The sequence below is a fragment of the Thalassophryne amazonica genome, chromosome 4 (assembly GCF_902500255.1).
Source record: "Thalassophryne amazonica chromosome 4, fThaAma1.1, whole genome shotgun sequence".
NCBI classification, from domain to species: domain Eukaryota; kingdom Metazoa; phylum Chordata; class Actinopteri; order Batrachoidiformes; family Batrachoididae; genus Thalassophryne; species Thalassophryne amazonica.
In genome coordinates, this window is record NC_047106.1 from 135,927,428 (window position 1) to 135,939,707 (window position 12,280).

Sequence of the window (12,280 nt, forward strand, 5' to 3'; positions counted from 1 at the left end):
TTTCTAAGGTTTGTGGGGCCAAGTACAATAACTTCAGTTTTATCTGAGTTTAAAAGCAGGAAATTAGAGGTCATCCATGTCTTTATGTCTGTAAGACAATCCTGCAGTTTAGCTAATTGGTGTGTGTCCTCTGGCTTCATGGATAGATAAAGCTGGGTATCATCTGCGTAACAATGAAAATTTAAGCAATACCGTCTAATAATACTGCCTAAGGGAAGCATGTATAAAGTGAATAAAATTGGTCCTAGCACAGAACCTTGTGGAACTCCATAATTAACTTTAGTCTGTGAAGAAGATTCCCCATTTACATGAACAAATTATAATCTATTAGACAAATGAGATTCAAACCACCGCAGTGCAGTGCCTTTAATACCTATGGCATGCTCTAATCTCTAATAAAATTTTATGGTCAACAGTATCAAAAGCAGCACTGAGGTCCAACAGAACAAGCACAGAGATGAGTCCACTGTCCGAGGCCATAAGAAGATCATTTGTAACCTTCACTAATGCTGTTTCTGTACTATGATGAATTCTAAAACCTGACTGAAACTCTTCAAATAGACATTCCTCTGCAGATGATCAGTTAGCTGTTTTACAACTACCCTTTCAAGAATTTTTGAGAGAAAAGGAAGGTTGGAGATTGGCCTATAATTAGCTAAGATAGCTGGGTCAAGTGATGGCTTTTTAAGTAATGGTTTAATTACTGCCACCTTAAAAGCCTGTGGTACATAGCCAACTAACAAAGATAGATTGATCATATTTAAGATCGAAGCATTAAATAATGGTAGGGCTTCCTTGAGCAGCCTGGTAGGAATGGGGTCTAATAAACATGTTGATGGTTTGGATGAAGTAACTAATGAAAATAACTCAGACAGAACAATCGGAGAGAAAGAGTGTAACCAAATACCGGCATCACTGAAAGCAGCCAAAGATAACGATACGTCTTTGGGATGGTTATGAGTAATTTTTTCTCTAATAGTTAAAATTTTGTTAGCAAAGAAAGTCATGAAGTCATTACTAGTTAAAGTTAATGGAATACTCAGCTCAATAGAGCTCTGACTCTGTCAGCCTGGCTACAGTGCTGAAAAGAAACCTGGGGTTGTTCTTATTGTCTTCAATTAGTGATGAGTAGAAAGATGTCCTAGCTTTACGGAGGGCTTTTTTATAGAGCAACAGACTCTTTTTCCAGGCTAAGTGAAGATCTTCTAAATTAGTGAGACGCCATTTCCTCTCCAACTTACGGGTTATCTGCTTTAAGCTACGAGTTTGTGAGTTATACCACGGAGTCAGACACTTCTGATTTAAAGCTCTCTTTTTCAGAGGAGCTACAGCATCCAAAGTTGTCTTCAATCAGGATGTAAAACTATTGACGAGATACTCTATCTCGTCAATAGTCAAACTTATTCCCCACTGCTGGGTAGTCCATCAGAGTAAATGTAAATGTTATTAAGAAATGATCAGACAGAAGGGAGTTTTCAGGGAATACTGTTAAGTCTTCAATTTCCATACCATAAGTCAGAACAAGATCTAAGATATGATTAAAGTGGTGGGTGGACTCATTACATTTTGACCAAAGCCAATTGAGTCTAATAATAGATTAAATGCAGTGTTGAGGCTGTCATTCTCAGCATCTGTGTGGATGTTAAAATTGCCCACTATAATTATCTTATCTGAGCTAAGCACTAAGTCAGACAAAAGGTCTGAAAATTCACAGAGAAACTCACAGTAACGACCAGGTGGACGATAGATAATAACAAAACTGGTTTTTGGGACTTCCAATTTGGATGGACAAGACTAAGAGTCAAGTTTTCAAATGAATTAAAGCTCTGTCTGGGTTTTTGATTAATTAATAAGCTGGAGTGGAAGACTGCTGCTAATCCTCCGCCTCAGCCCGTGCTACGAGCGTTCTGGCAGTTAGTGTGACTCGGGGGTGTTGACTCATTTAAACTAACATATTCATCCTGCTGTAACCAGGTTTCTGTAAGGCAGAATAAATCAATATGTTGATCCATTATTATATCATTTACTAACAGGGACTTAGAAGAGAAAGACCTAATGTTTAATAGACCACATTTAACTGTTTTAGTCTGTGGTGCAGTTGAAGGTGCTATATTATTTTTTCTTTTTGAATTTTTATGCTTAAATAGATTTTTGCTGGTTATTGGTGGTCTGGGAGCAGGCACCGTCTCTACGGGGATGGGGTAATGAGGGGATGGCAGGGGGAGAGAAGCTGCAGAGAGGTGTGTAAGACTACAACTCTGCTTCCTGGTCCCCACCCTGGATAGTCACGGTTTGGAGGATTTAAGAAAATTGATTTCTAGAAATGAGAGTTGCTCCATCCAAAGTGGGATGGATGCCGTCTCTCCTAACAAGACCAAGTTTTCCCCAGAAGCTTTGCCAATTATCTATGAAGCCCACCTCAATTTTTTTTCAGAATGAAAAAAACACCTGAACACCTGATGACTGTCCACCTCCATAACTCTGAGGAACCACTTACAGTCATCAGCACCTATGCCCCAACCTTGACCTCCACACCTGGGGAATTAATGGATGTCCTCATTGCAGTACTTGAGACAGAGAGGAATCAGTGTCTGGTTTGGGAAAAGTCAAAACTCAAACCAGATTTTCAATGACTTCCTAGACTTAGTCATAAGAAGTTTATTTGTATGTGGTGAAACTGTTGAGCCTATCTCAGTGACATGTACAGTAGTGTTCATAATAATAGTAGTGCTATGTGACTAAAAAGATGAATCCAGGTTTGGGTGTATTTCTTGTTACATGGGAAACAAGGTACCAGTAGATTCAGTAGATTCTCACAAATCCATCAAGACCAAGCATTCATGATATGCACACTCTTAAGGCTATGAAATTGGGCTATTAGTAAAAAAAAGTAGAAAAGGGGGTGTTCACAATAATAGTAGTGTAGCATTCAGTCAGTGAGTTTGTCAGTTTTGTGGAACAAACAGGTGTGAATCAGGTGTCCCCTATTTAAAGATGAAGCCAGCACCTGTTGAACATGCTTTTCTCTTTGAAAGCCTGAGGAAAATGGGACGTTCAAGACATTGTTCAGAAGAACAGCGTAGTTTGATTAAAATGTTGATTGGAGAGGGGAAAACGTATACGCAGGTGCAAAAAATTATAGGCTGTTCATCTACAATGATCTCCAGTGCTTTAAAATGGACAAAAAAAACAGAGATGCGTGGACGAAAACGGAAAACAACCATCAAAATGGATATAAGAATAACCAGAATGGCAAAGGCTCCCCCATTGATCAGCTCCAGGATGATCAAAGACAGTCTGGAGTTACCTGTAAGTGCTGTGACAGTTAGAAGATGCCTGTGTGAAGCTAATTTATTTGCAAGAATCCCCCGCAAAGTCCCTCTGTTAAATAAAAGACATGTGCAGAAGAGATTACAATTTGCCAAAGAACACATCAACTGGCCTAAAGAGAAATGGAGGAGTATTTTGTGGACTGATGACAGTAAAACTGTTCTTTTTGGGTCCAAGGGCCGCAGACAGTTTGTGAGACGACCCCCAAACTCTGAATTCAAGCCACAGTTCACAGTGAAGACAGTGAAGCATGGTGGTGCAAGCATCATGATATGGGCATGTTTCTCCTACTATGGTGTCATCCATATCATGGATCAGTTTGGATATGTCAAAATACTTGAAGAGGTCATGTTGCGTTATGCTGAAGAGGACATGCCCTTGAAATGGGTGTTTCAACAAGACAATGACCCCAAGCACACTAGTAAACGAGCAAAATCTTGGTTCCAAACCAACAAAATTAATGCCTCGCAGATGTGAAGAAATCATGAAAAACTGTGGTTATACAACTAAATACTAGTTTAATGATTCACAGGATTGCTAAAAAAAAAAAGCAGTTTTAATAGTTTTGAGTTTGTAGCGTCAACAGCAGATGCTACTATTATTGTGAACACCCCCTTTTCTACTTTTTTTTTTTTTACTAATAGCCCAATTTCATAGCCTTAAGAGTGTGCATATCATGAATGCTTTGTCTTGTTGGATTTGTGAGAATCTACTGAATCTACTGGTACCTTGTTTCCCATGTAACAATAAGAAATATACTCAAAACCTGGATTAATCTTTTTAGTCACATAGCACTACTATTATTCTGAACACTACTGGATTTTGTTCAGTTTTCCCCATGTCTGTTTTGGATGAGGTCCAAAACCTTGGCCATCTCGGATGACCTCTTGTGTTCATAGGAAAAAACGGCTTTGTTTCATTTGCGTGAGGAGCGCATCACTTACTCATGCGTCGTGTAAATGCAAGCTTTTCCTGTCGCAGGAAGAATCCGTATCCATCCTGCCCTTTAACCATGTGCATGGTTTTGGCTCTGTGAGGAAGGCTACAGCATTCTGCCAAAACTGGCAAGATGGGCATGTTCCTCCTGATGTAAGAGGATTCACTGTGACGGTCGATGACCAGCACAGTCACTGAGCCTCCACTCCGCTTCACCTGAGGGGGGAACACGGGTAACTCAGAGAGCTGTGGCAGATAACAGTGTGAGAAACACTAAACTCTCACCATTCTGCTGAGGATAGAGCGTGTGAGCATCGACACCTTGATGCCGTTGATCCACACCAGTTTGTCTCCGTTACGGATGCCGGCCTTCTCTGCTGGACCGTCAGTCACGGTGCTCAGGATGTACTGGCCTCTCTTACCTGAACACACATCTGGTTGTAATATCAGGGTAGTGAAGAAGTTATTGGGTACATGCAAGAAACATTTTACAGAATCAGATTACTGACAGACTAATTTTTTGTAGCTTCTTTTGTGCTACTTGGAGTTAAAACAGCCAATGTGATGTGGATCTCCATGTTAACGTGGCACAAGACGTTGGGAGAAATGCATTATTGTGATGATAATCCCTGTGTGAGATGGTCTTTTAAATCCTTCACGATCAATATGTAGGTGTTAATGTATCTGCATAATAACACTTCATAGATAGAGGAAAGTGCCATGGTGCAAATTAGTGGCTGTGCGATGTGCGTGTGCGCGTCTGTGTGTGTGTGTGTGTGTGTGTGTGTGTGTGTGTGTGTGTGTGTGTGTGTGTGTGTGTGTGTGTGTGTGTGTGAGGGGGGCATGGTGGTTGGCGTTTGTGACCTTTCTGGCAGGTGTGGTTCGAACACCGGATTGCTCGTACTTGAGTCCAAGGTTGTACCGTGTCACCCAAAAGGGAATTTCCCAATGACCAAGTAACAAGGTCCCGGGTTTGTGTCTGACCTGGTCCTTTCTGTCTGGTGTTTGCATGTTCTTCCTGTGTTTATGTGGGTTCCCTGTGGGTGCTCCAGCTTCCTCCTGCCTCACAGGACACACAGGTTGGGTGAAATGGTTGCCTATGTGCGCCAGCCTGGTGTCTTGTCCAGGCTTTGTCCCGTCTCTCACCCATTTACCGCTGGATTAGGCTCCAGCCCCCCGGTGACCCTTGACTGGCATAAGATGGTTCGGTAAATGAGTGGATGGAGTGGCGGTGGGGAAGAAGCTCAGTACATGAGTGTGCCTTCAAGTTTTTTTTTACTTCTCTACATCGGTATGACACTGCCTATTATTTATCTGTGACTTCAACATTGCCAGTGATCAGTGGTGTCAAAAGTACACACATTTGTTACTTAAGTAGAAGTATAGATACTGCAGTTTAAAAACACTCTGGTAAAAGTTGAAGTATCAACTTGACCTCTTTACTCAAGTAAAAGTGAAAAAGTATGTGCTCCAAAACCTACTTAAAGTATAAAAGTATAAAGTAACCTTTAAAAAAAAAAGGTAGACGCCACTATATGAATTGAAAGCTTAATTTAAAAACTGATTCGTTCTACATGTGGCCAAAGACCCAAAATTACCCCCCAACACCACCTGCACGAAAATGTTTCAATTCTAGAAGCTCTGAAATGCAATCTGGGACTATTCCAGACGATAAACTGCAGTGAGTGCAGCATCCATTTAGTGAAGGAAAAAACAAAACAAAACACAACTTTCCTTATTCAAATTAATTCCAGTAGTATTCTGCTCTTACTTGGATGCAGCAGTTTTCTAGTTTGGCAGAAAGTTCTGGAGGAAATCACTGAAGAAATTAACACATTGAAAATATGGTTTGACCAAAACAAACTGTCATTAAATAAGACAGGGATGAAGTGGAGGTGTAAGAGTCACTAGGTGTCACAGGAAACATTTATTTATGTATGTATGTATTTATTTATGTATGTTCATTGTTAGTTGCTTTTATATTTTCTGTTGTGTTTCTATTCAGGTTCTTTTTGCCTCTTTCTCTAAAATTGTATATAATAATTATTAGCTTATTAATATATAAACAAAAATAAATGTAAGAAATATTACAATTTGAAAACAAATGCACCCGAACGTGATGAGAGCTGCAGTTGCTTAATGCTAAGTTTTAACATTTAAAACGCCATAGACATGCTAACGCTTAGCGTCGCTCCCGTTTTTAAGTTATAAAAATACATCTATCAACTGTTTCAGAAGACCATAACAGGTCGGTTTAACATAGAAAAGGTAAATAATACTCACAGAAGTATGCTCTTTATGGTTTTAGCGGGGGAAAATTAAGCGAAAGAAAGAAAGAATAAACGAAGCAAGAGGTGGAAGCATTGCTTCAATCTGCGAACCACTGCTTCGATTGGTTCACGGTTCAAAGCAAAGCCGTGCTGCTGCACAAAAGTTGATTACAGGCGCACATGATGTGAAATATATATATAAACATTAAACTGAAGCCAAGAGTAACGAGGCTGTTTGTTTTAAAAATGTAAGGAATAGAAAGTACAGATACTTGTGTGAAAATGTAATGAGTAGAAGTCAGAAGTAGGCAGAAAAATAAGTAATGGAGTAAAGTATAGATACCTAAAAAGTGTACTTAAGTACAGTAACGAAGTATTTGTACTTCGTTACTTGACACCTCTGCCAGTGAGAAATACCACTGACCTCTGCCCCTGACTTTAAGACCCGCCCACTGGACAGCCATAGATCAATCATAACAAAATCATCTTATGACTGACACAAAAATGAACAAATGAAAATAGATCATGCAAACAAACCATAAATACAGTGAACTGCGTAATTTAGAAACACCAAAAACCTCTGATCTTTGGGTCCCCTTTTCCCCTGTGGACAGAGCTTCAGCCTCCCGAGTGCATTAATCCGGCCGAGCAAAGATACGACGAGTTTCATTGCAGGCTGGCGGGGTTATATACTTAGATACTGAATGAAGTTTATGAAGTCCAGATAAATTTAAAATTTCAAGGTTTTACTGAATATGTTTTTGCATTTTTTGTAAGAGATGTGCTATAAGTACTTGGACGATACTGACACCCTGTATGGGTGTTATTATAACTTTTAATCTGGAATGGAAATTTTTGAATATAAAGTTAACCAAGTTCAGGTTCAGCCTTGTTCTATGACAGTTCTCTTTTCTTTTTGTCTATAGAAGCTGTAAATGTTGTTGTTCCAGTGGGTTTGTACCTTCCACTGATCTGATGGTCATTCCAAGACTGTGCTGCTGCTGTGTGGTAACATGACACAGTCTGGGTCTGGACCAGTGGTCCCCTTTGGACACTGAGGCCAGTGACCGCAGGTTCACACTCATAGAAACTGCCTGGAGAGGACAGACTTTATTGGATTTCACATTCACAGTACCATGAGTACATTTTACAAAATTAATCAGCGCAACAAAGTAAGCAGCACAAATGAGGGAACAAATGACAGAACTCTTGTTGGCATTACAGTAAAGCTGTTGCCAGATCAAAACGTTTCCTCTTCATTGAACAGAAAATGTTGGAGTACTGAAAACAGACTCGGTAGGTGATATTTGCTCTGGATTTTCTTATTTTTCTTCTTCTTCATTTAATAGCACAAGGAAAGATGGGCAGGAACCAGTGAGGGATATACGAGGGCTGTCAATAAAGTAACGGTCCTTTTTATTTATTTCAAAAACTATATGGATTTCATTCATATGTTTTTACGTCAGACATGCTTGAACCCTCGTGCGCATGCGTGAGTTTTTCCACGCCTGTCGGTGACGTAATTCGCCTGTGAGCACTCCTTGTGGGAGGAGTTGTCCAGCCCCTCGTCAGAATTCCTTTGTCTGAGAAGTTGCTGAGAGACTGGCGCTTTGTTTGATCAAACTTTTTTCTAAACCTGTGAGACACATCGAAGTTGACACGGTTCGAAAAATTAAGCTGGTTTTCTGTGAAAATTTTAACGGCCGATGAGAGATTGAGGTGATACTGTCGCTTTAAGGACTTCCCACGGTGCGAGACGTCGCGCAGCACTCCCAGGCGCCATCGTCAGCCTGTTTCAAGCTGAAAACCTCCACATTTCAGGCTCTATTGATCCAGGACGTCGTGAGAGAACAGAGAAGTTTCAGAAGAAGTCGGTTTCAGCATTTTATCCGGATATTCCACTGTTAAAGATTTTTTTTAATGAAAGACGTGTGGACGGGTCCGCGCATCGGGACGCAGCCGGCGCGGTGCGGCGGCACAGGAAAAACACCTGTGTGTTGATAACCATTTGTAAAATCCAGGCGGCTTTTGATGGCTTTCAGTGGAGTGTGTATATGAGAAATTGTTTAACAGCTGGACATGTTCCAACTTGTCCTTAAGGCTTCCAACGGAGGTGTTTTTCCTGTGGCGGAGCGTCGCAGCGGCTGCGAGCCGTCCTGCAATCCGTCCGCACGTCTTTCATTAAAAAAAAATCTCCTTTAACAGTGGAATATCCGGATAAAATGCTGAAACCGACTTCTTCTGAAACTTCGATGTCCCGGGTCAACAGAGGCTTAAATGTGGAGGTTTTCAGCTTGAAACAGGCTGACGACGGCGCCTGAGAGTGCTGCGCGACGTCTTGCTCCGTGGGAAGTCCTTAAAGCGACAGTATCACCTCAAAATCTCTCATCAGCCCTTAAAATTTTCACTGAAAACCAGCTTAATTTTTTGAACAGTGTCCACTTCGATGTGTCTCACAGGTTTAAAAAAAATTTTGATCAAACAAAGCGCCAGTCTCTCAGCAACTTCTCAGACAAAGGAATTCCGACGAGGGGCTGGACGACTCCTCCCACAAGGAGTGCTCACAGGCGAATGACGTCACCGACAGGCGTGGAAAAACTCACGCATGCGCACGAGGGTTCAAGCATGTCTGACATAAAAACATATGACTTAAATCCATATAGTTTTTGAAATAAATAAAAAGGACCTATACTTTATTGACAGACCTCGTACTGTCTTAAGAAAACATGACATGAAGATTGAATAACTGATTTACAGACTTGATAACGGGTGGAGGCAGCAGGCAGCGCTGCACGCTAAAGCCCCTTTCACACCGGGCCTACGTAGAGTTGCGCAATGCAGCGTACAGACTACGCCAAGTATATAGAGCTCTACGCCGAGTTTATGGAGCTCTACGCCGAGTTTATGGAGCTCTACGCCGAGTTTATGGAGCTCTACGCCGAGTTTATGGAGCTCTACAATGAGTTTATGGAGCTCTAAGCCGAGTTTATGGAGCTCTAAGCCGAGTTTATGGAGCTCTATGCCAAGTTTATGGAGCTCTATGCCAAGTTTATGGAGCTCTATGCCAAGTTTATGGAGCTCTACGCCGAGTTTATGGAGCTCTACGCTGAGTTTATGGAGCTCTACGCCGAGTTTATGGAGCTCTACGCCGAGTTTATGGAGCTCTACGCCGAGTTTATGGAGCTCTACGCCGAGTTTATGGAGCTCTACGCCAAGTTTATGGAGCTCTACGCCAAGTTTATGGAGCTCTATGCCACGTTTATGGAGCTCTATGCCAAGTTTATGGAGGTCTATGCCAAGTTTATGGAGCTCTACACTGAGTTTATGGAGCTCTACACTGAGTTTATGGAGCTCTACACTGAGTTTATGGAGCTCTACGCTGAGTTTATGGAGCTCTAGACCAGGTTTATGGAGCTCTAGACCAGGTTTATGGAGCTCTAGACCAGGTTTATGGAGCTCTAGACCAGGTTTATGGAGCTCTAGACCAGGTTTATGGAGCTCTAGACCAGGTTTATGGAGCTCTAGACCAGGTTTATGGAGCTCTAGACCAGGTTTATGGAGCTCTAGACCAGGTTTATGGAGCTCTAGACCAGGTTTATGGAGCTCTAGACCAGGTTATGGAGCTCTAGACCAGGTTTATGGAGCTCTAGACCAGGTTTATGGAGCTCTAGACCAGGTTTATGGAGCTCTAGACCAGGTTTATGGAGCTCTACGCCGAGTTTATGGAGCCTTACACCGGGTTTATGGAGCTCTACATGGCAGGATACTCAGGGACGCAATGGTATACACGAGACAGACGCAAAAAATTAAACGTGTTTAATTTTTTGACACAGAAAGTACTCAGTTTTTAAGCAAGTCTGTGCAACACTGCACAACTGTACACATCCAAAAACTGAGTGTGTCAGACAACAGACAGGAATGCATCCACAGTGAAGCATCTGGAGGAGAACAGGTGTAGTGTACGTGTGGCTGCATGATCCACACAGCCCACAGTGCCTGTGTGTGCTTTACAACAGGTGATTGAACTGGCGCAGTTGCGCATGCTCAGAACAGGTCATTGAACCAGCACGCAAGTGCGTGGTGAAATGATCCCTCAGCTGCATGTGTGTGTGTTCATAATGGCTGAATGAACCACTACGCGTGCATGATCTGCTTAACAGGCAGAGTTGTTTCAGGTAACTGCCAGAATTTGATCACCCGCATTTACATGCACTTCAGTAATCCGATAATCAGAAAAACATGGTTTAGATTCTTTCAATTCCTAAACTGGATTTCTTTTGAAATACAGAGCAGAGAAACAACGCTCTCTCTCTCTCTCTCTCTCTCTCTCTCTCTCTCTCTCTCTCTCTCTCTCTCTCTCTCTCTCTCTCTCTCTCTCTCTCTCTCTCTCTCGAATGCTGAAACAACAAATGGGATGTTTAATTATGCTTGTGAGTACATGGCAACATTTTCTTCTTTTTTGGGGACACACAACGGACTCTGAACTTTTCGTCCTAATGTTACAAGCCCTGACAAGGCAGCAGCGTGTCCTGCTGTACATCTGAAAACGTGAGTGCCATTTGCTTTTCATGTACTGTTTTGAGAACGGAGCGCATTTCCTCAATGCCAATAAACCCCCAAAAAATAGGCAGGAGTGGACTGTGAGAGACAGAAAAATAGGTTTATATAGTGGCAACAGCTACATAGGTGGCAGTAAGCAAACTGTACGCAACTGTAAGCAAGACTAGGAACGCAACCATACCCCATCGTACACCAGCATACGTACACAGGTACTATGCCAAATCTGTGCGATTTTCCGGCGTACTCAACATGCATTACAATGCAACTGTACGCAACCCTGGTGTGAAAGGGGCTGAACATAAAAAAAATGATTGTTTTTTTTTTTTAAATGATGACAAAAATAGCTCAGATCATTTGTATCCTGCTTTTGTAATCAGGTCCTCCTTAGGTTAGTCCTCAAATATTGGTCCCTAGTACTTAACAGAACACAGGTATATACTGTGTAGCAGTGGTTCTGGTTTGGTTTTTCTTCATGGCTGTAATGTGAGTAACAATAGTCGGTTTTATGTTGAATGAAAACAGTACAAATATGTAAAATAACTAACAACATGTGGAAGTGTTGGATGCTCCATTGACTACAATAATCTTACCTGGTCGTACTCGTCTTTCCTCAGCACCAGCAAGAACAGATACAAACCACATGACTGGATTTTGCTCACCACCTGTCAGTTAATCACAAAGACGAACAGGATTCACTAATTAATTGAATGACTGCTTACTTACAACAAATTGGTGGGATCAAGCTACTTATGTCATGGCCTGCCTCCATGTAATGTTTTTAACCCTGTTTGTAGTTTGTGAGTTTTTTCCCCAGATAGCGCGCTCAGAGCCGAATCTCGCCTGCTGCGCTTCACCGCTCATCACGGCCACACACCTGCCATGCATGAGCGGCTGATGAGCAGCGAGCTATATAAACCCAGACTTTCAGCTCACCCGTTGCCAAGTACTTTTGTCGATGGAGCCCTCGCTCTCCATGATCTCCGAGACTCCTGACCTTGACCTCGTCTTCTTGCTGCTTCCACGCACTTTGACGACGGAGCTTCCTGCAGCTATATTCAAGGTAACCTGGCCAGCTCTCTAATTCCTGTATCAGAGCATGTTGTCTTTCCTGGTGTTCCCAGACACTATCCTGCGCGGCTCCCATGCTGCACCGCCTCCTGGCTCCACAGCTACCTGCACAACAA

The 12,280-nt window shown here is 42.0% G+C and overlaps 1 protein-coding gene across 4 annotated transcripts in view; it reads right to left on the reverse strand.

Moving 5' to 3' along the window:
- The window catches only part of LOC117508807 (Na(+)/H(+) exchange regulatory cofactor NHE-RF3-like), a 41,731-nt gene that overhangs the window by 5,651 nt on the left and 23,800 nt on the right, over positions 1 to 12,280 (reverse strand). For 2 of the 4 annotated variants that reach the window (XM_034168641.1, XM_034168639.1), the window contains 4 exons: positions 11,687 to 11,758; positions 7,498 to 7,630; positions 4,552 to 4,688; positions 4,275 to 4,482 (listed from right to left, as the gene is read on the reverse strand). In XM_034168641.1, the coding sequence (XP_034024532.1) occupies positions 4,275 to 4,482; positions 4,552 to 4,688; positions 7,498 to 7,630; positions 11,687 to 11,758 (550 nt within the window). Of the gene's footprint in view, positions 1 to 4,274; positions 4,483 to 4,551; positions 4,701 to 7,497; positions 7,631 to 11,686; positions 11,759 to 12,280 lie in introns of all 4 variants that reach the window. The other 2 variants (XM_034168640.1, XM_034168637.1) reach the window with 1 other exon arrangement.